This window comes from Meles meles, chromosome 12, assembly GCF_922984935.1.
Source record: "Meles meles chromosome 12, mMelMel3.1 paternal haplotype, whole genome shotgun sequence".
Taxonomy (NCBI): Eukaryota; Metazoa; Chordata; class Mammalia; order Carnivora; family Mustelidae; genus Meles; species Meles meles.
Genome location: NC_060077.1, coordinates 25,884,982 through 25,907,535, shown reverse-complemented (window position 1 = coordinate 25,907,535; position 22,554 = coordinate 25,884,982). Strand labels below are relative to the sequence as shown.

General features: G+C 52.5%; 1 protein-coding gene across 2 annotated transcripts; it reads right to left on the bottom strand.

The window, feature by feature from the left end:
• Window positions 1–788: 788 nt before the first annotated feature.
• SEC14L2 (SEC14 like lipid binding 2) lies at window positions 789–21,519 on the bottom strand. Of its 2 annotated transcripts, XM_046024286.1 has the most exons (12): window positions 21,369–21,519; window positions 19,081–19,156; window positions 14,779–14,822; window positions 14,346–14,405; window positions 13,895–14,083; window positions 12,736–12,831; window positions 12,547–12,607; window positions 12,116–12,199; window positions 8,820–8,926; window positions 8,578–8,717; window positions 8,271–8,440; window positions 789–3,121 (listed from the first exon to the last, which is right to left on the bottom strand). In XM_046024286.1, exons 1-12 carry the CDS (start codon window positions 21,420–21,422, stop codon window positions 2,991–2,993), a joined length of 1,212 nt encoding a protein of 403 aa, XP_045880242.1. In that variant the 5' UTR covers window positions 21,423–21,519; the 3' UTR covers window positions 789–2,990. The 2 variants fall into 2 exon arrangements, with proteins under 2 accessions (XP_045880242.1, XP_045880243.1); XM_046024287.1 differs by lacking the exon at window positions 12,736–12,831.
• Window positions 21,520–22,554: the final 1,035 nt, after the last annotated feature.

Sequence of the window (22,554 nt, the reverse complement as noted above, 5' to 3'; positions counted from 1 at the left end):
GTACTCTGAGCTTTGTTTTATTAATTTATTAAATGGGGAACGCCGTGTTCAGTCCTGGGACAGTTGCAAAGATTAATGATAAGAAATCATTTATTACGTTAACTACTGGCCAGACCATTGGCTAAAGACTCTAGACAGATTGCCTCCTTAAAGCCTCCCACCAACCCAGGACCCCTATTTTACAGACGAGGAAATAGAGGCACACACACACACAAACTGTCACTTTTCCAGGTCATACAGCTAAGTGGTGAAGCTGGCATTTGAATCCAGGTCGTGGCTCCAGGTGCCGCGCTCTCAAGTTGAGCTGAGTGAATGAGGCTGGGGGAGTGAACAGTGAGCAGCACCCTGGTGAGGTGGATATTTGGACTCTCCCTGCCAGGTGCTATGTTCATATACCAAGCTCTGAGGTCTAACTGGATCAGCATAAGCCCCAAACCAAGATTCTCTGGGGGCAGGACCTCGAATGGTTAAATGAATGAATGAATGAATGAATGAACGAAGGAACGAAGAGAAGGGGAAACAAGATAAGGAAGTGAGCAAAACAGAAAGAGTAGTCTTGGGTTGTAGCGATTACTAAGAAACTCTTCCCCAGCTGGACCTCAGTATTCTCACGTGAGCAATGAGTGCCCTTCACTAAAACTGTGAATCCTTTGGATTTTGGAGGTATCAGGCAGCGAAGAAGCAGACAGGAGGTCCTGGGTTCAAATCCCAGTTGTGCCATCTACGTCTGTAAAACCTGCTAGTAGCCCATATTTACTGAGCGCTCACTTGTTAAGGTTCTCTTCTTAAGCGCTTTGCACGTATTATTTCCTTGAACCTCTGCATCAACCCAGGGCCATTAAGCACAGGGTTGAGGCGTGGTACCCTGTAGGCACTTATTTTATTAAAGAATTGGCTTTTTATTATGTCAAATAAAGATGGGGGAAATAAGACCATTAGTTCAATATTAACGACTCCATTTTCAGCCCTTGGCGTCTGTCATTGTATGGTCGCATTGGGTAGCCAGGTCAGCAGCGACCTCGCCGGAAGCTGGGCTCGGGACCAAAAGCACTCTCCAGCCCCGGAAACACCGGTAGTGCTGGCGCGGAATTAGGAGACGGTCCCTAGCACCACGTGAGCGTCTTTCGTCCGCTTCCCTCCCACTCTGTGCCCACCGCAGGCGCTGCACGTTCTCCCCAGACCCGCACAAATCCGCGCGCTAGAATCTTCGGGCACGTATCCATGAACCGGGAGGGGCGGGGCCTCCGCCCAGACCTTGAAGGCAGCCAGGAGGCCCCATGGTGCCCTTAACGAAGATGGCGGAAGATATTCCATCACGTGGACCAATCGGGAAGCAAGCTGGTCGTTGGGCCTCATGGGAAAGCGCGCTAGAGAGGAGCAATGAGGGGCTTATGCGCATGCGCTCCAGCTATTGGCGACTGTGTGGTCTGCTACCGGGGCATGAATCTTGTCTGAGGGGCGGGCTTCGTGGAGGGAGGCGGTGGGCATTGACTTCCACTCCCTGTGCACTGAGCGTTGCTTTATTCGTTGGTTAATTTTCCTAAGAGAGCGTTGTAAACCAAGGTCAGGATGATGCCTCCTAAGCGGAATAGCTGAGGCCGGCGCCGCCTCAGGCCGCTCCGGTCAGCTCCAGCCCTGCCCCTTCTCCTCCCTTGGTTTCTCCAGACCATCTCCCCGCGCTGGGCCGGGGCGGGGGTGGCTGGGTTTCGGAGGGAAAGGAGTTCCTGCGGGGGCCCGGGGGTTGGGGGGGGGCGCTCTCCAGTGTTCGTTTGCTGGGCGGGGATGTTGGGTTATGTGCTGTGGTTGCCCGCAGGGTCCGTGCCCTCCAATCCGTGGTCGCTGAAGGCCTCCTTGGCCATCCCTGCTTGTCAGTGTGGACGGTGGGGCTGGGGGCCTGCGAGGCTATTTGTGGCTGCCCCCAGATGCCGGGCCGGCCTTTGGCCCACTGCCCGGGCAGCCTCCCTGCCAGACACCAGGAACCCAATGCACCCGCCATTTGCCTCCCACAGAGACGGGACTGCCACAGCCTTGGTGAGGTCAGTCAGGAACCCGGCTGACCGGCACCGTGGGAGACTCAGACTAGAAAGGCCTTCACTGAGATCAACTGTCTTGATCCCACTTGTCATTTTTGTGTGGGGTGCTCAAATGGAGAGTTACTTGATGAGAGGCTGACAGCACTGAAAAGGGGAGGGGGGTTGAAAGTCTCCGGATTCACTCCCACCCTTAGCCTCCCGGCCCCATCCTGGGATTCCTGGAAGTAATTTTCCTGTGCTTTGTTTGCATTGCAGGACAGTGGCTGGGTACCAAATTGCTGTCCTGAGAAGCTCTGAGTCACTGACAATCAGTTATTAAAGAGACAGCCGCTGGGTCCCAAGAGTTGCGGAAGTCTCAAGGTGGCCTCTCTGTCTGCCCCTGAGTGGGAAGATCTATACTGACTTAGGCCATCCCTGAAACCTTGTGGGAAAAGCCAAAAGTTCCCAGCCTTGGAGATAGAAAGTTTAGAAGAGCCTTTGACCCCCACCATAATTCTAGCAAACTGCTACCTTGCTACTCCTCATAATGATCTAGACTTAACATTTTCAATTTGGGAGCAAGTTCCTCCCCTACAGCTGGCTTCCCTGAAGTGTTAGCAGATCTCTTCCCCCCGTTTTCTAATTTCTGCTCTACTGCCACCCGCATCTCCCCCCGCCCCCCACCCCTTCCTGTCTCAACTGTCACTGGACAGGTGATGTTGGCACAGCTTATAGGAGGGTAGATCTTATCATGGTGCCCAGCCCCTAGGGACCCCTGAGTAATTTGAGAGGAAGGAGACCCTGTCCTGCTGCTCCCCCTCTTCCTAATTCTGAAATGAAAGTTCCCCAAATCCAGCCCAAGATCTTTCTTGTAGCCCAGCTTTTTTGGGCATCTGGGTACTGGGAAAATGACTGCTACAAGGGACAGAAACTGACAGGGAGACACCAAGGGAGCCACGCCTGCTGTGGGAAGAGGCATTACTTCGGGGTGACTGCCCCCAGCTGTTTCATCTTCTCTTCTGAGGCCTTGTCCGGAAGCAGGACCTCCACAGTGAAGCTGACCTTCTTGGCATGAATGAAGCTGTAGGTGTTGTCAAACCGCAGGACATCTGAGGGGAGGCAGAAAACCGGACATTCAGGCAATTCTAGCAAAGGACAGCGATCTTTGTTGGCTGAACAAGGCAGTGTGGTACGTCATGAGGATAAAGGTGACATAAGCAGTGGTCCCTCACCTTCTGAAACTTAAGTCAGGCTGGGTGGACAAGATATTCACAGAAAGAAAAATAAAAAACAGAACATGCCGAGTGCCAGATGAGTGAGACAGTCACGTCTGTCACAGCTTGGAAGGAGGGCCCTATAGACTGCAATCATGTAAAATTAAAAGGCTTTTCAGAAGAGTTAGGACTTGAACAGCAACAATTGTCACAATAGTAGTAGTGGCAACAATGGCTATGGAGGTGTCTCAGCCCTGGGTTGGTAATCTATATATACTATTATATTATTACTCAGAATAACTCTAGGAGTTCAACATTAGTCCTGCTTTATAGCATATGAAAAGGAGGTCACTGTGTCACATGGTGAGGAAGTGATGGAGCTGGAATTTCCCTCTGACTGGCATCACTACCTGTCTCAGGCCCCGGAAAGGCGAGCCTCGTTCAGGTTCTGGTGAAGGTAAGATACCTGGAGTTTTTGAACCAGGAATTTATCCCACAGAAAGATAAATGGACCAAGATGTGCCCTGCACCGTTTGTAATCCTAAAAGATTCGGAAACCTCAAAACAGGCATGGAGTTGGCAGAGAAGTCTTTGAAGCCTTGGCCAAGGAACAGACTGCTTTTAATCTAACTAACCCTTTTTGAGAAGTTGTTCCTTTCAGTCAAACAGCCCTTCAAGAGAACAGAGTGTGAGAACAGAAATACTGGCTCTGCCCTTTCCCTATCCTGGTCTTTTCTCACTTTTCCCGGGGGCAGGGAGGGGGGAATTAACACAAGCCCCCCCCCCCCCAAAAGTGTATTTAATCCTGAGATTTAACCTTGCTCCTTTCCTACCCCTAGATAAAATGCATAGTTTAGACATTGGGTAGACATAACACCCACACTTTCTTCATGGTGTAAAGTATTACTCATCAATTTTCTCTGCACCAGAGGTCTTTCAGAGCCAATAGTCCCTCTGGAAAGAGGCACACTTCCTCAGTGCCCTGGATGACAAGAGTCCTAGCGACCAGAATCGGTCATGCTGGAGGAGAGGTCTGAGCTCCTTGGATTAAGCACCAGGTTCGAGATGGCTCTGCTTCGCATATTCTGCTCTCAGAAAAAAGGAAGGGACTGTTCAGAGGTTGAGGCCTAAGGGAAGTAGAGTTCATGAATTGTGAGGTTCATTTTGACATCAATCATATGCTGACAGACCTGTAGAGCTCCCCCAGAGATCCTCTAGGCTAGGCCTCAACAAAAGTTGGGGAACTGACTCCTTTGAGAATCTGATGAACACACCCAACTTTAGATCCCCTGGAGCCCATCATGGACCCTTGGGGGCGGGGTTTCCCAGTGGGAAAGGCACCATTCTGAAGAGTGGCGGCAAATGGTTGTGATCATCCCCTCTCATTTGTATATGGAAACAAATACATATTCTAAAGCAACTTCCTTTTATTTCTCCTCATGGAAGATGATAATGCTTTTTAAATTATGTGTTTAGGTGGGTTACATTATCCATGAATTTCATTTCAGAATAGTAAGAGGGATATTAAATGCATATGTTATAAAAGAGAGGTGTTTGGTCTTTAAGGGAGTCTTCAGATTAAGGCCTTCCGCTCTAGAAGTGCCTGGCTGGCTCAGTTGCTAGAATGTACAACTCTCTCTCTCTCTTTTTTTTTTTAAAGATTCCATTTATTTGGCAGAGTGAGAGACAGAGCAGGGACAGAAGTAGGGGGAATGTAAGAGGGAGAAGCAGGGCTCGATCCCTGACGCAGGGCTCGATCCCAGCACCCTGGGATCATGACCTGAGCTGAAGGCAGAGGTCTAACAACTGAGCCACCCAGGCGCCTGGAGATTTTGACTCTTAACCTCAGGGTTGTGAGTTCAAGCTCCACACTGGGCATGGAGCCTACCTAAATAAGTACATAAATAAAGAAGACCTCCTGCTGTAGCCCACTCTAATCACTTTAAGGAGAAGGAAAGCAAAAGCTAATTATTTAGAGACACTTGTAGAGTTTGGCACAGCTGGACTCAGAAACCAGGCCTCCTGGAGCCTGGCTGGGCCCTCTTGCCCCCAGCACTGCCTGCAAGTACGATGGAGCCTTCATCCAGTGTTTGAGGCCGCCTATTCCACCTTATGCACTCCTGGTGAACAAAGTCCAGATCTTTTCTGCTGAATCATCTTCTTTCCTAATAGAGTATTCTACACTCAGGCCCCCAGGAAACATTACTCTAGAGAAAATAAGTGAAATCAATTCAGACTGTGTTTCTCCTTCTCCCTACCTTAAGCACACTTGGTCAAGGACCAGACCAGCCTGGGGAGGATTCATGTGCTCTTGCCATTGGAGGCTGGCTCAGAGTTTTAATTTCTCCACTGGGTGATTATGTTCTACTTTGCAGGGAGTCGCCTGGTTCTTCAAGGGCACTGCCCTTCCACAGGTGAGCTTGTAACCTAACACTGGGTTCTCTCTGGGCTCAGGTCTAACCTGAGCCATGGCTCCAGGCAACAGCTGATCCCACCTCATTGTCTTTACACCTGGGAAGGGGATGTGGGTGCTGTGACCTGCCTTTAATCCTCCTTGGAATGGACAAGAAGCAGCACCCAGTCAAGGCCCTGCATGCAGATAAATGTTCCAACTGGGAATGTAACCAAGAAGAGCTAAAATAAATTTGGGGTTTGCAAACCTAAGCCTGATTATGGTGTAATGTATCCTGGTCCTTTCTCAGGCTGCCTCCTTCAGATACTACAGACAGTCATGGGCAATGCTGGAAAATGGGCTGGGCACTGCTCCTGGCTGCGTGATCTCAGGTAAATTACTTTCCTGGCCCGGGACCTTACTCTCTTGTCTGTCACATCAGGGACAGACCTGATCATCTCTAGGATAGGCTGTTGCCTAGAGATCTGGACCAGGACTTTAGGATTCCCTCATGTCTTCCATCTTCTGGTGTGTACATGAACTGCTTTGTGGGAGAGATAATGTCCCTTCTCTATACCTCAGCTTCCTTGTCCATTAAGGAAAAAAAAAAATCAAGCTTAGGGGCACCTGGGTGGCTCAGTCAATTAAGCATCTGCCTTCAGATCAGGTCATGATCCTGGGGTTCTGAGATTGAGTCCCACATCAGGCTCCCTACTGGGCAGGGAGTCTTCTTGTCCCTTCTCCCTCTGCCTCTCCCCCACACCAACCCCTACTCGTGCTCTTACTCCCTCTTTCTTGCAAATAAATAAAATCTTAAAAAAAAAAAAAAAAATCAAGCTTCAGGGCACCTGGATGTTTCAGTTGGGCATCTGCCTTTGGCTCGGGTCATGATCCCAGTGTCCTGGAATCAAGCATTGGGCTCCTTGGGGAGCCTGCTTCTCCCTCTTCCTCTGCCTGCTGCTTCCCCTGCTTGTGCACTCTCTCTCTGTCAAATAGATAAAATCTTCAGGAAAAAATGGGCGAACCCTTTAAAAAATTCAAACTTCTTTATAAAATATGTGCCGTGAATAATAGTAGCTGGGCTAGTGTGCCAGGCCTTGTTCTTGTTGAGCATACAATAATACGCCTTCTCCTCCAAGGACCTGGCTGCTTGCTCACTAACAAGAATATTCCTCCCCAGGGAGCCATACCACAGAGCATCTGTGAGGAAGGGGTGGTTGAGACGGAAGGTTGCCTGGCAGGTAGGGAAGTACACAGCATCGGAGGTTGGGGTGATGGTATGAGAGACATCTGTGCCCCTAGAAACAAGGCACAGGGCTTGTCTCCCATCTCCAGGACCATCTCCAGGATGGCCCTTCTCCCCGCACAGGTTTTGCCCTAAGGATAATGATGTCTACAATGTTTGGAGTGCTTGGTGCACACCAGGCATTATGCTAAGTGCTGCCCATTTAATCATCATGTATCCTCATGAGGTGGAGAATTTGATCCCCATTGTAGCAATCAGGAAACTGAAGCGCGGGGAGACTAAGTCACCTGCCTAAGAACTAATCAGTAGGCAAATCCAAGTCAGCTCGATGATAAAGCCCTTGCTCTCATTGATTTTCCACGCCTGGCACATTGGCTCTGATAGAAAGGAAACTGGAGATTTGAAGGGCTTTTTGTGTGCGTGTATGTGCTTTTTCTGCTTACAAACGTAGTACATGGTCATTGTAAAATAAGCTAGTTGCAGAACTAGTGAAAAAAGTAAAACCCTCTAGAAGCGTCCTACCATCCCAGAGATAATCACCATTACAGTTAGCATACATTCCTCAGAATTCTTTTCAATGTATATACTTAAAAAAAAAAAAGTGAGTGTATACCATATGCTATGTTTCGTTCTTTTTTTTTTTAAACATGTATTAGACCCTTTACATGTCAGTTTATTCTCCTGAATGGGTACAATGTATTTCATGTACCCATGTACCATAATTCATTTAACAAGACCTTTTTAAGGTCATTTGGTTTATTGCCAGTTGCCCAGGCTGCTAAGAGCATCCTTGTACCTCTATTTTTGTGCCGTTGTGTAAACATTTCTGTAGGATAAATGTCCGGAAGTGGAATTGCTGAAAGGGAATTTTAATTGATACTACAAAGTAGAGGATGTAAAACACTTTCAAATGCCTGCTTGCCAAAAAAAGGGGGGGGGGCATTTGCCATTCTTCTTATTCCTCCTGGCTAAACTTCCTGTTCGTGTCCTGTACTCAGTTTTTGATCAAGGTGGAGATAAGCTCAGAGGGGTCAGGACTGGGCTTTTCAGCATTCTGCTCACCTCGGATCCCTGCCCCCACCCAGGCAGTTCTGCCTCTCTGACATCTGCGGAAGGAGCATTCTCCAGAAACGTTTGGTCACAGTCACAGATCCAGTTAAACTTGGAACAGAGAGCAGGTGTTCTGGACCCTTGTGATCACCTAGGACCATGACTCACCTCGACCTGGAAGTATTAGGTCAGAGATCTGCCCTAGGTTCATTCCCTCATCTGTGTAAGGAGAGTGTTGAGCTCATGGAGCCCCACATCTAGTTCTCAGAGTCTGACAGCCTAGGTTTATGGAGCGAGGGGGACCCCAGAGGCAGACAGCTAGGGCAGGGGCTTTAAGCCAAGAGAGGGAGACTTACAGATGCCAGGATCACTGCAGGTGAGGGTCCCATCTTCAGGCACCAGGTGGGCATTGTACCTCTGATTGGAAAGCACCTCTGTCATCTCGCCTGCCCGCTGCCGCTCCCCCATCTTGGTCTTCAGGAAAATCCCAAAACCGATGTCCGAACCTTCTGACGTGAACTGCCATCTGCCGGGGACATCCGCCCATTCAGACCTGATTGTGTCTGTGTGCACACCTTCTGTAGGTCCTGCCCCCAAGGCTTCTCCCACCCCAGCCCAACCACTGGCACCCTAGGGCTGAAAGGCACAGGTCCAGAGCACTACCTGAGGACACAGCCAGGGAAGAGGATCTCATACTCCACTTGGTGGGAGGAGCCACGAGAAATCTGCACACTGTGTTCATATTGCTGTTTCACCTGATCTCGCACATAATACTTCTTGGGGATGTCGCCCCCATAGTTGATCTAGAAGCAGGGCACAGAGTGAACTGGAATATGCATTTGAGCCAGGCTTCCCTGGTGATCCCTAGCTCTTCTGGGTTCTTCAGGGGACTACACAGCCCATACCTTGGACTTGCACTTGGGGTTTCCATCAGGATCAGTCATGGTGCCCCCATATTCCACAGGCAGCTGGTCAGGGCTGATATATTTCAGTAAAACCTCCTTCCAGTTTGCTGGCAGCAGGGGGAAGGAAGGAGGGAAAAAAGGATCACCACTAGGCAGGATTGCTTCACAGCCCTGGCGGTCAACACAAAACAGGCAGGAAAAGCCTGTCTGCCCCAGCACAGAAAACACTGACATTAGGAGCCCGTGATGTGCACACAGCTTTGCTGGGGGGTTCAGGAGGCAGCATCACCCAGAGGACTGCCCTTTCCCTGGACTAAGAATCAGAGCCCCTGGAGTCCATCTCCATTGCCTCTGGCCCATTGAGCAACCTTAAGTAACATCACTCTGTGCTGAGCCTGGTTCTACCTGCCCCACGAGGCTGTCGGGGTGGAGGGAGTGAATGGAACTAACTACTTGAGAAGATGCCATAAACTATTAACTCCCTACCCTTATGAGAGTGTACGCTCACTCCCAGGCATGGGGTACAAATATCTGGTGTGTGATCAGAGGGAACAAAGAAAAGAGGGAAGGGCATCCCACCAGGAGGGAACAGCATGTGCGGCAGGCAGGAAGGCCTGAATCAACCTGATCTTTTCTTGCTTAGACTAAATTCCAGGAGGGTCCAACCACATGTCTCATCTCCTGCTTTCACCTACACGTAATCGTGCTCAGTCGTGACTTACCGACTGTACCACTGTCGAGTGGCCCCTTAAATGGGGCTCCCTTGGCTTTACCCCAGCCACGACTTCACTTCTGCTGTTTTCAGGCTGTCTAGCTGCCAGTGACTTGGCTCCTTTTTTTTTTTTTTTTTTTTTAAATAACCAAGCCCTTTCCTGACTAGGAGAGTGTGACTCTAGTGCCACCAATGCTGAGAACCATTTCACCACTCCAAATTCCAAAACCAGTATCAGCCAAGCACAATATTTTGATACTGGAAACCTTTCTGTGCCGACTCTATAGACCATAAATAGGCAGTCATGGGGTACGGGCCCAGGGTCCATGGCTGTGGGGACTGGCTGGAAGCCTCATAGAGGCTGCCCAGGGTCACCCAGCCCTCTGATTTCTAGGGTCCTGAGACCATACTGTTGGAAACTGTTGGAAAACAGCTTCTGTGGTCTTGGGGGCATGTAATCTGTGTTTCCTCAGCTCCCCTGACCAGCCCAGCGTGAATGTCTTCCATCTTCTCTTGAAGATCTGGTATCTTCTGAGCCTGAGGCAGGCTTGGTTGAAAGGGTTTTAGGTGTGGGCGGGAGAACAGTCTGCTGCCAGGAAACCCAGCCGTCTCCTGCTCATGGTGGGCGGTAGCAGCAGCAAAGCCAAAAATCATCAGAGCCTTTTGCTCAGATTGTGTATGTCTTCCCCCAGCTCAGCTGGAGAGTTGGAATAAGGCCAGAGGGGCCCTTCCCATCTTACAGAGAGAGTAACTGAGGCAACAGGAAGCAGAACTTGTTGCTGCCAGAGTCAGCACCAGAACCCAGAAGTTCTGAACTTTCCAGAATGCTTCACGTCACTCCCAGGGCTCACTAATACACATCGGAAAGATCTCCTCTTTCCATGTGTCACCTAATGGTGAACATCCAGAAAACTTTAGAATCCCTATTACCTACCCCCAAGGTCAACTCCATAGGCAGCACCTGGCCTGACACAAGCCAATGCCAGTCTATCTCTCTTGCCTTTCCTTCCTACCAATTCCTCCTAATGCTCTAGCAAAACTCAGCTCCTCTCTGTCCCTGGCTGGCTTGATTCCTGTGCATCTTCCTTGCTGGCTTCTCCTTGTGCCTTGATGTCCTCTCAGCTCCCCTGTATATCCAACCTGTGTTGAGTGTGGCCCTGCCAAACTCATCAATCACTCCTTCTTCTCCCTGGTGGGCTCCTCTTGCCCTGCCTGCCCTTGAACTCAGTCCACTCTTCCGTGGGCAGTCTTTACTCTCAAGTTCTTAGCTGCTGCCTATAACTGCTAACTCCCAAATTTCCAAACCAGAGTCCTTGCCTCAGCTTCAGACTCACGTATCCCCAGTCTCTGTGCATCTCACAGACCCCAGACTCAACATCAAGGTTATGCCCGCTGGCTGAACTAAACACACCAGAGTCATTGCAACAGTCACTCACACCAGCCACCAGAAAGTCATTCTGGATTCCTCTTCCTCCCTCCCTATTCCCAGTCGATCTTGGGGTTCTGTTGTTTTACTTCCTAAGTGAGTCCCAAATCCCTCCTTTCCTCTCTAGCCCTACCGCCACTGCCCGGCTTGGGTTTGCAACAGCTCTTGTGCGGACGACAACCACAGCATAAAAACTGGTACCTGTCCTTCGCAGGCTTGCCAGTCATATAGGTCTCCATTTAAAGTCTGATCCTAGGGACCCCTGGCTAGGGGGTTGAGCCAACTGACCCGTGGCTCAGTTGGTTAAGGCACTTTCTTCGGCCCAGATCATGATCCCAGGGTGCTGGGATCGAGTCCCCCATCGGGCTTCTTGCTCAACGGGGTGCCTGCTTCTCTCTCTCTGCCTCTGCCTGCCACTCTGCCTCCTTGTGTGCTCTCTCTCTCTCTCTCTCTCTCTCTCTCCCCCTCTCTCTGACAAATAAAGTCTTAAAAAGAAAAATTAAGTCTGATCCTGGTCCTTCCCCACCACGTCCCCATTTCAGAACTCTTCTCTGGTTCCCAACAGCCTGTGGAGCTGTGTCCCAGCTTCTCAGCACAGTGCCCTGGATTCTCTGTGCCTGGCTCCAGGCAGCCTCTCCAGCTGCACCTCCCCTCTCGCCATGCGCTCTCCAAGACTGCCTGAGCTGTGGTGCGAGAGGCCTTTGCTCAGTGCTATTCTTTCTGCCTGGTGGCTTCCTGCCTGGCTTCATCGGACTGCCTCTTACTCATGCCACAACACTCAGCTGAGGTCAGCATCTGGTCCCGCCTGGGTGTCTGGCTTGGGAGGGCTGAGTGCCCCTGCTCTGTGTTCCCACCCATGCACCCAGGGTGAGACTCCCCTTCCCCAAGGGGGCCAGGAGCTCCTCAGGGGACTCTGATACATCTTTGTCACCTAGTCCAGGGCTGACCCAGGGTAAGTGTGCATCAAAGGAAGCCGCTCCTAGGTTCCCCTAATTGGAAGCAACCTCTCTGCTCCTATGACCTCCGTGACCCCCACTTGCTCCTGGATCCTACTGTTACCATCAGCAGAGGAAGCTTTCACCCTAGCCACCTCTAAAGCTATCCCCAGTTTGGGTCACGGGCCAACTGGTGGCACTAAGAAGAGTCTGAGCTACTCACCCCCCAGGACCATGATCTTCTTGCGGGTGTCCTCACTCAGGAAGGGTTTGATGAGGTTGTAGGCCACAGGAAACAGCTTGGGGGCTGGAAGAGAGACCAGGTGTTGTGAGACCCGGAGCAAGGCCCACTCTGTCCTGACAGTGTCCTCCACAGCCCTGTGTCGGGTCAGCCCAGGGTGGGAGGTGTGGCACGGGCACCTCTTTGACTTCTGGCTTCCCTGTCTGGACAGTCTTCCTGTATCACCAGTCTGAGTGGTTCCAAGGAGGCAATAAATCCAAAAAGCTTTGTGAACCATAAATCTGTCTGCCTATGTCAGGGGCCCTCGGATCCCCTCCTCTGACTCACCCCATTCCACTCTCCTGAATCCGTCCCAGGATCATTTGGGGCCCTTCTTTCACATTTGACTTCATCACAGATAGTTCCCAACTTACCTTTAACAACGAAAAGACGCTTCAGCGTTTCAGGGTAATTTTCCTCAAACATGCAGAGAAACTGTGGAAACAAAATCACTGAGTCCAGCACACCCTGCCTCTCCCAGGCCAGACGGGACCTCCTAGCAGATGGGCACACTCCCACTTTCTCTCCTCCTCCCATCCACACCCCCCAGCTCTGCCCCTCACCTCCCCAAAGGCCTCTACCGCAGGCTTCCAGAGATGCTTGAGGCCAAGCCCCTCGCAGTCATATATCAGGGTGACGGTCTCCACCTTCTTCCCCATCTGCAGGGGACAGAGAGGCAGAAAGTCACAGCAGGTTGCTACCCTGCAGAAGCCCACCCTAGTTCAGGGCAGGAAGCTGAAGCTGATGTGCCCGTAGGGTGACCAGATCTGGGCAGGGCCGTATCTAGTGTTTTCCAAATTGAGATAAGCAACCCCAAGGCCAGAATTATGGCCAAGGCTAGTCACTCTTCCTGCCTAGCTGTCCTGTTCTCATCCAGTAAACAACTGGGTGGATCTAGGTTATATCTGAGGTCTCTTCTGTTCTGCAGTTTGACCTGGTGGCCTCCCTCTACCTCTGTGGGTAGCACCTGGTAGGGCTCAGTCCGTGGGGCCTCGTGGGCCTACTGATTGGGCACAGAGCCTCTCTGTCCAACCTAAGCCCTGAAGGGTGCCCATCAAACACTTCTCTGCATGCGCAGCCTGTAGGGTCTCTGGACACGCTAGGTTCTCAGTGCATGTTCGCAAACGACAGTATTGAAATGTTCCCAAACCTATGACATCATTTCGCTGGATCCTTACACAGGCTCAAGAGAAAGGCAGGAGAGAAGATCCAGCTCTCTCTTTAGCCTTTTTCTTGGAGAGGGAATCACCTGTCCTCTCTTTTTCGAATACAGAATTAGAGAAGTACAGACTCTCAGCTCATCTGCACCAGCGGTGCCCAGATACTTGTCCGAGGAGAGGCTGGGCCATGACAGAGATCTTACCAGTGCCTGGATGAATGAGAAATGCGATGACAGTATAGTATGTTATTTAGGAAACCACATTTCTCCGATTTAAAGGACGGCCCTTCATTCTGAGACTATGCCATTCCTATGATTTGGGGACAATAACCAGGACAATAGTAGCCACTACATTTTCTTTTTAAGTCCTTACTTGGAAAAAAAAGTACGAATCTGGCAACGTGGGTCCGACCCTAAAACTTGGAGGTTTCACTTGTCCGTGAAATCCAAACGTCCGTGTCTCAGCCCAGAACCTGTGCCTAAATCCCTGTGTGATACGTCTGCTTCTGCTGGAACAGCTCCGCAGTGGTGAACTCACTCTCCATCATGCTAAGACCACTCACCTTTTTGGTCTGGCACGCACACTCCTGCAGGAGCCGCTCACAGTCCCGCATCTTGGTCCTGAGCAAGTCCTGTTTGGTGGCTGAGAGGAGCAGCCCCTTGGCATCCAGAGGTCCAATGATATCGTACCAGATGGGACAGCCATCCAGGTCATAGCCACACATGCCCCCTGATAGATACTGCTGGACCACCTGGGCAAAGACACAGACCAGGCCCCCAGTCAGCAGGCCCAGGGGCCTGCATCCCGGAGCCTTCTCATGGGTTCATCAGGCTCTCCCTCCACAGCCTTTCTCCCGGGTGCCAATGGATACCCACTCTGGGAACCATTTGGGCTCACCGGGCATTGTCAAATCTTTCCTCTTGAGGACCCCAGTTCAACGGCCTTCGGGACACAGACTGTGGGTGCAGCAGACCTAACTAACACAGGTTTGGGGCAAGATCATTAGTCCTCACCTCGGGAGGCTGCCAGCTCGTGATGTTGTCAATGTCCTTTTGCTTTCGGAACTCCACATGCTGCAAACATAGAGGTAGGGCTTAAAAAAAAAAAAAAGGCAGGGGTAGTAGAACCCCTTATAGGCATCTAGCAATAGGTGACACTGTGTCCCAGGTACATCATGAGAAGGCAAGTGGTGGGACTGGAAAAGAAGGGCAGAACGGATTGTAATTCTTAGCTGGGCCAGAAGTATGAAAACTCTGTTTCAGGGAAGGGAATGCACTTTGTCCCAAAGGGATAAGGCAGCAACAGCGGCCAGCTAATATTCAGATTGGCCACATGAGCCAGAAGCTGTGATCAGGTGGGCAGGGTGGGCAAAGATAGTCCAACCCCAGTGTGATTCTGATGGGTGGGAACCAAGACAACAGTGGGCTGTATCTAAATGGAGCTCACCTTCCGGAGCATGGCCTCAGACTTCTGCAGGTCGAAGTTTCTTGCTGTAACAGGGAAATGTGGTCAGGGTTAGACCAGGGGGCTGGGCATCCAAGGACAGGGAGATTTCTCTATTCCTGTGCTGGGGTTGGCTTCTCTCCAGCTTCACCCCAGCTGACTTCCAGATGACCCCACATGTGGAAGCTGAAGAGGAGGAACTCCACTAAGGGGTTTCTAGAATACCACAGCCCCCGGAGAGCAGGTCAAGGATCAGGGCAGGCGGGTGCAGCCTTGTAACGTTGGGGTCCAGTGAATTTTACCCTCATGGATACAAGAGGTGAAAGATCTTATCTCCTATCAGGGAAAGTGAACCCTGGACACCCTTATCATTCAGCCTTTCCCCTTTATACAAAGTTAATCTCCTTCGTTTTCTGAGAACTTGACCTCGTTCAAAGATGAACATAGCTGCCCTGTCATCTGGGGTGGACCTGGCAGAACATCCCAGGATGATAGAAGGGCTGATGAGCCTCTGGTCAACCTTGCCATATTTTCAAAGGATCCACATATACCCTAATGGGACACAGAGGGCCCTCCTCCCAGGGTTCCTTGAAAGCTTCAAAATTAAAGAGTTCACCTGGGCCAACTCTTCATTTCATGCTCTCACCCCAAGTCATCCTGCTCAAGCTTGAACATGAAGACCTCACTGCCCCCCAAAAGCCACCTGCTTCCAGATAATCCGAGTGGCCACTTGCACTCACACTCATTGTTACACGGAGCAGAGACCCACAGCCGAAACACTCTGAGAGTAGGGTCCCTTCCTCAGCCATGTGACAAGTTTTCTAATACGGGTGAATTTTGTGCTGCTCGCTGCATGCCCTTGGCTGTCACCTTGCCCCTCCATGGATCCTTCCCCTGACTGTTCCTCGCAGCCTGGTTTCAAGTCCATTCACAGGACTTCCCTTTGGATGTTTCCCAGTCTGCGAGCGCCCTACTTCAAAAGCGCGCTCCACGGAACTGTGCGTGGCACGAGGTGTTGCCTACCCTTCTCCGATAAAGCCTGAGAACTTTCTTGGCAACAGTCGCACTCTTAACTCAGATGGAGCTTACAGTCAACTGAAACTCCCAAATCCTTTTCAGCTATGCTGTTGCTAAGCCTCCATCCCATATGTTGTGAGATGGTTTTCTGGATCCATCCCTATCAGATTTCATCTTGTGACAGCTCGCTCCAGTTCATCCTTTAAAGAGTTTCTGAGATCCAGACTCTGACCAGTTTTGCCAACTGCCCTATGAACTGTCCCTCCCATCCCTATGTCCTCTGTGGATCAGACTCCCATTGAGATCTGCTGACAGCCCTGGGACCTGGGCCAGATAGGCTGCCCTCTGGACTGTCACCGGTCCCTTAGTCACTGATCTCTGGGAGTGGCCAAGCACATTCCCTGACTCTGCTATCATGAAATCAACTCCACTGTCCTGTACCCAAAGAGTGCATCTGGGGATTGACCAATGCCATGCCCATCATCGCTGCTGGACACCCATTTATAGAACTGAACGGCCTTTACTCCTAGGAAGTTTCTTTTGTTGGCAATCTTGCACACCCCATTGTGGCAGCGAGGGGCAGCTTTTAGAGGCATATAATCTGGGTTTACCTCTCAGCCCTTCCCCTTTCTCCCAGTCTGACTTTGGACAAGATACTCCATATCACCAACTGAATCATCTATATGATCTAGAAACACATGAAAAAACAAAGTAACCTACTGTCATGATGGGGGAGCCCAGTTGGTCTGTGAGAGTGGGCATGGTCCATAGGAATAGGAGTGGCAGTAAAGCCTGAGCCCCCCCTCTCTCCAGACAGCTCTCCAGTTCACCCATATCTGCCAGGCTCCAACAGCCAGGGTCTTCTTTGAGGGCCCTCCCCGAGTTGCTACTTGGCCGTGGCAGTACCTGGCCCAGTGCCTCCCTATGCCTGCTGAGTCAGGCCTCTCCAGGGCTCCTGTACCCTGGTTGGGGGCAGTTCAAAGCTTGGCTTAGGTCAATGCCAGAGATGATGACCTAGGAGCAGCTGTCCTGGGTCCTGATTTGATAACTTCTGAGTCCTGGTGAAGGAGACTCCAAACTGCTTTGCCCCCTACCTCCCTGACAAGGCCCTATCTCCCCAACACGCACACAGTTGCTATCACCTGTGGGTTTTCATCTGGCCTTCGGACCTTGCTGGGAAGCCCAGAGCTCAGCTCCAGTCAGGGGGAAGCAGTAAAGACTTCTGTGCCTGCTCTCAGGGCGTGGGCCAGGGGGGTGGGTGGGGGGAGCAGAAAATGGAACCCATGTGAGGGGGAAGGGGCCAAGAGTGAAAGCCTGAGCTCACACCTAGGTTAGAGAAAGGCATTCTGTTGGCATTCACTTTGAAAACGTTTCCTTTAGATGCAAAGGTAGAGAGGGAAAAGGTTTCCATTTAAAAAAGGGCAACAAAAACCCTAATTGAAATTCACAGTAGAGTCTGACCAGGCCTGAGCTCCTGCCCAGGAAATGTGAGGCGCAAGTAAAGTAGTGAGGAGACACTTCCTCTGTCTGAAGAGGCCAAGCTTGGCTTTGGGGGTGTGGGCGGGGCAGGGGGGCAGCCGTGGCTTAAAGGAGAGAATGCTGGCCCGGGACTCTGAGGCCCTAGGTTTCCACCCGGACTCTGCTCCTCATTAGCTGTGTGCCTTCCGGTATGTGCCTTCCCCTCTCTGAGCCTCCACTGCTTCATCTGGCAAAAAGAAGATGACAATACTCTTCGATATTCTTGCAAAGAGAGGGGTTATCCCAGGACTGGAGAGTTGGGAATGTCAGGGAAACCAACTGCCAGGAGCCCAGGCAGCCTCCCTGAAGATAAAAGGGCTGTGGTATTGTTCAGCTCTCTGAAACCACATGTCTCTACCTACCAGCAGCCCGGTGGTGTCTTTGATCATCTTGCAGCTGGCCCTTTAAGGCAGCACAACCTTCCCACGCTGCCTACCCACCCGCTTCTAGCTACAGCCCTTCAAATGCTGGACCAAAATATTCTCCAGCCCTGGACTAACTCCACTGCGCCCCCCTACTGCCCCTCCACCCAATCTGAGTGGGCTGGGGGGGGGGGGAGGCGTGTCACAACATTTGGGGAGGGAACTGGGCAAGTGGCACTTCCAGAGGCACATGGGGCCCCCCATGGCTTTCCTGGCTTTCCTGCCCTGAGGTGCCTATTAGCAGTTCCCCAGAGTGTGCCAGCTCCATTTCTGGGCAGAAAAGAAAAATACATCCCTTCACCTGTCCTAGGACCCCTAGGGGATGCACGAGTGTGTCTGTGTCTATATATACTCAGGCATGATGCGTACTTTAATATTCCGGGCTATCGTTCTACAGCACAACCGACTCTCTACCAAACTCATGGTAGAATTTTCTCTATTATTTCAGTGTCTGGCAATAAAGTTTCTATAAAGAAAAAAAAAACTGTGTCACAGGAACTGGAGAGGGTGGTGCATGACTCGAACCACAGGAGAGGAGAAGAGAAAAAAGAAAGGGGAAATTTCAGGAGTTGGGACAGGGGGTTGAGTGGGACTCTGATGTGAGGAGAAAGACATACCCTTCATTAGCACAGGCAGGGTTCTGTCGTGTTACATCTTGCGACAGGCAGGGCAATACGTCTGGTCTTGTTCTACCGGAACTAGATGTGGTTCCTAAAGTAGATGTGCACCCCCGGCCCACGTGCCACAGCCAGGCCAGGGGAGAGCTGGAACTTGAACATGGGGCTCTGGAGCTGGGTGGTAGCTCGAGCGGAGTCTTACCAACAGAGGTCAGGCTGAGAGCCCCCCACAATCCCCACCCAATGCACTCTGCCCCTCCAGCAAGCTGCTGAAACAGCTGGCCTGCCATCCCCAAAAGGCCCCAGAGGGGGCCAGCCTCTCCTACGGGCCTGCACTCTGGTTCAAAACTTGGTTCTCCCTTTGACTTCCCACACGCCTGGGTCTTCCTAGGCTTTTCCTCAACCTACTTCCCAAGCCCAACAGGAGAGAGGATTTATGGAAGGAAAGGAAAGTGCATTGGGCTGGGAGTCAGCCCACCAGCTCCTACCTTCTCTCTGCCTGTGGCTCAGGTGCTGTGTGACCTAGAGCAAGTTACTTCAGTTCTCTGAGTCTCACTGTTGTTATTCCACCCAATAGGAGGGTCAAGGTTATATAACTACCCGGGGCTCTCTTGGTTCTAACGGTTGAATTCTCCAGATTCTCAGATTGCAGGGGCAGGGTTTCCAGGGGGTACCATTCTGCTGCCCAGAATGAGACCCTGCCCAGCCTCCCACAGCCCCTCTTCCCTCACCTCGGAGCCAGCGCAGGAGAAAGTAGTCATCTGGATTCGGCAGGGTGGGTAGCACATCCTGGACATTCTCCCGAAACTGTAGGGAGAGGGAGGAGGGTGAGTGGCAGGTCCCCTCCCTGACCACCCCCTGCCCAGGGTTCTCCATAGGGACTCGGCTGGACCCCTCCTCAACACGGGTCAACTCTGCAGACACTGGCTGAGCACATGGGTACACTCAGTTGCCTTGGTGAATAGCAAGGAGGTAGGTGGTGGGAAGGGAGTAACACATTACCCCTACCTGTCTGTACGCCCTTCCACACTCCAGTGTGGCAGGCAGCCATAGGTTATCCCTGCTAACTGTGATAGTAGACACTTGGGGATGTGCCACAATTAAAGATGTCCGTTCGCCAAGCATTCCCTGTGTGCCCAGCACTGAACTTGGCACTTATCTTATTCATGCCTCACTCAGTCCCTAGAGGTACTACTGTCCCCATTTTACAGATGAAGAAATTAGAGCTCAGAGAGGCTAAGTAACATGCCCAAGGTTGAACAGCTAGTGATCAGCAGGGCTGGGATGCGACTCCGCCCCCCCGCCCCCCACCAACGTCTGTCCAAGGCAAGAGCATGCACGCTTTCCACTGTCATCTTCTGCCCCATGGTCATGGACTGGTGAGCAATGGGCTGGGGAAGCGAGGGTAGGAAGAATCTGATGGTGATGGGCCCAGGAAGACGGTGGTCTCATCCTATTTAAAAAAAGTTTGTGTTGTGCTTGAAGGACTTCAAAGGTAGCAGGAGGAGGGAGGAGGACAAACCAGGTGGGAGGGAACAGTTTCAACAGGAAGCCACGAAGGGGGAAAGGGCAGGGAGTACCAAACAAGAGAGACGGACAGTGACCCCAACAGATGACCATATCCACTTCCAACTGCTCACTGCCCTGTAGGTGAGCACACACACCCCTCCCCCATGCTCTCCCCATGCCTCCTGCTTCCCACCCCTCACCTTTCTCTAGTCACTAACCTACAGGGCAGCCCGAGAGGGGACCAATGAGGACCTGCCACCTCTGTCCCTTGCTGAGGTCAGCCAGGGACACAGATCCTCCCACCCCAACCCCCAAACAGCTCCTGAACTCCCAGGGAAACTGCTCCTCCAGGTCCCAGGCCTGAAGCGGCCCCTCACCAAGGACCCTAACCCAGCCCCTGGTTTCCATTTTAATCACCACCTAATCCCCTCCTCTGCCTGACTTCCCCTGCAGGTCAGCAGTAAAATCTGAAACCTCCCTATCCAGCCTCCCCAGGATGGGGGAAGGCCCAGCCTGGGGCAAAGCCTTCATGGGGTTGGTGCCTCAGCCCCACTGTGTGGCAGGAGAGACAACCCCCCCCCCCCCAGCAATGGAGAACTGCTTGGCTGTGGAGCCCCCTAACCTGGAGACCAGACCCCATCAATTCTGAGTCCAAGTACAGCCAATGTCCCCTTTCCTACAGGGCAACAAAGAGTAGATTCAGTTGGTGGACAGGGTCTCCAGTCCCCTCCTCTGTTGCCCCCTCCTCTGCCCAGGTGCCCAGGCAAAGCCAGGCTTACCTCCCAGCCTTCTGAAGAGCCTCTGCCCAAGTGGCCAGCCAGGGAGGGGCCTGGATTGCTGGACAGGGGAGGGCTGGTCTGAACTCAAACTAACCTCAACCCAATGAGTCACCGATAGGATCCCAGGCTTCACACATGAGGGTGCTCCCTTCGACATCATGGGGTCCAACCTCTCATTTCCTTTTATCGAGGAGCACACAGAGGAGGACGGCTTTTCCCAAGGTCGCAGAGAGACCTGGTGCCCCAGCAGGGGCTCTCCAAGTGTCCTAGGGAGCTGTCAGGGCCCTGTTTGTGATGCCCAGTGCCCCTACAAGAGGAAAACCTCCCGGAAATGGGAGGAAACCCGGAGCCCTACCCCTGCCCTGGCCCCCAGGGCTCGGCTGCCAGTTTCGAGAATGAATATTGCCTTTGTGCCCTCCGCTGCCTCCGAGGGCTTCCAAGCAACCACTTCTTCCCAGGTGGCACCGCCAAGGGCTCGCTCGGGGCTGAGGCTGGGGTAGCCAAACTTCCCGTCGGCCTCCTCCTCGGCCGGCGCAGGGAGGGTGCGGCGGGCCGCTGGGACAAGGGATGCGAGGCGTCAGGTGCCGCTGGCCGCAGCTCCCTCCTCCGTCCGCCAGTCCCGCACGGTCGCCCGCCCTCCGCCCCGGCCCTTCCCCGCACGCTGCAAGCGGAGGGTGAGGCCTCGGCCCGAAAGGGGGGCCGAGGGATGGGGTGGGCGGGGGACGTCTCACCTTGGCCAGTGCCTCTTTCTGCTTGGGGCTCAGATCGCCGACTCTGCCGCTCATCGTGGCTCGGGCTCGGGGCGCGGCGGTTGCGGCAGCTGATGGAGCACGGGCTCGTTCTCTGCCGCGGGAGTAAAGTCCCAGCCTTTTGCCCGGGCCGCGGGGCGGGCGGCCAAGCCCCGCCTCTTAAAGGGTCCGGAGGGGTGGAGTGGGGAGGGATGCGCCGCGCGCGCAAGCCTTTGGCGCGTCCCTCTCTGTCCTCCTGAAGGCAGAGACCCTGGCAGAAAGTGAGCAGGAGTGCCCACCCGGGCTGAGGCCAGTGGACATTAGAAAGTCAGGAAATCTGGGTTCTAGTCTCAAATCTCTCTTTAGCTCGCTTTGTGACCTTGGACGAGACACCTGAGCTCCCTGGGCCTCAGTTTCCCCACTGAGATGCTATCTAATGAGCTTTTCCGAGTTGGGGTCCCATAGTCCAGAACCTCACTCTCCCAGATGGGAGGGAGCTTGCCCTGTGCCACTTTGTGTGTGTGGGGGGGGGGGGTGTCAAGTCCTGAATCCTAGCATCGTCTGCGCCCTGAAGCCTAGCATCGTCTGCGCCCTGTGATGGACTGTGGCATTGGCCATTTCTCCCTGGGGGGGCCCTTGGTCTTTTCCTGTTTGCCTCGCGTTTTGGTCCACTGCTGCCAACCCATCTTTGGAGCCTCTCCGTGTTGACAGGCTTTCCCCTCCACCTGTGAGGCAGGCAGGCCTAGGGGACAAGCAAGCACAGACCCCCTTCTCCCCACCCAGGGCCCTGACCTCTGCTTCCAACCTTCCCAACCCTCAAAGAGCTGCTCCTGAGGTGCTCACACCCACCCCTCCTCGCAGGTACGAGGGCTTTCTCTCTTGGAGTCAGAAGGCCTGAATCTGAAACCTACATCCTCCACTTTCCTCTGTCAGACTCCAGCAAGCGGCTTCACTCCTGCGAACCTGAGCTTCTTCGCTCACTCCACCACTCCACGGGAGGTGATGATTTGATTTCAAGTCAGCTTGAGAGGATCAAGTGAGCTACTGTACCTAAGTTGGTCAGCGCAGTGGTGCCTAGCCAAGCGTTCAGGTCTGTGATCCCACCCTACTCCGCCCTGCACAGCCTCCCTTTGCCCCCTGCCTGGCCAGGCTTTGGCCTCTGGGTGGGGATGTAGGGTGGACATTGGAA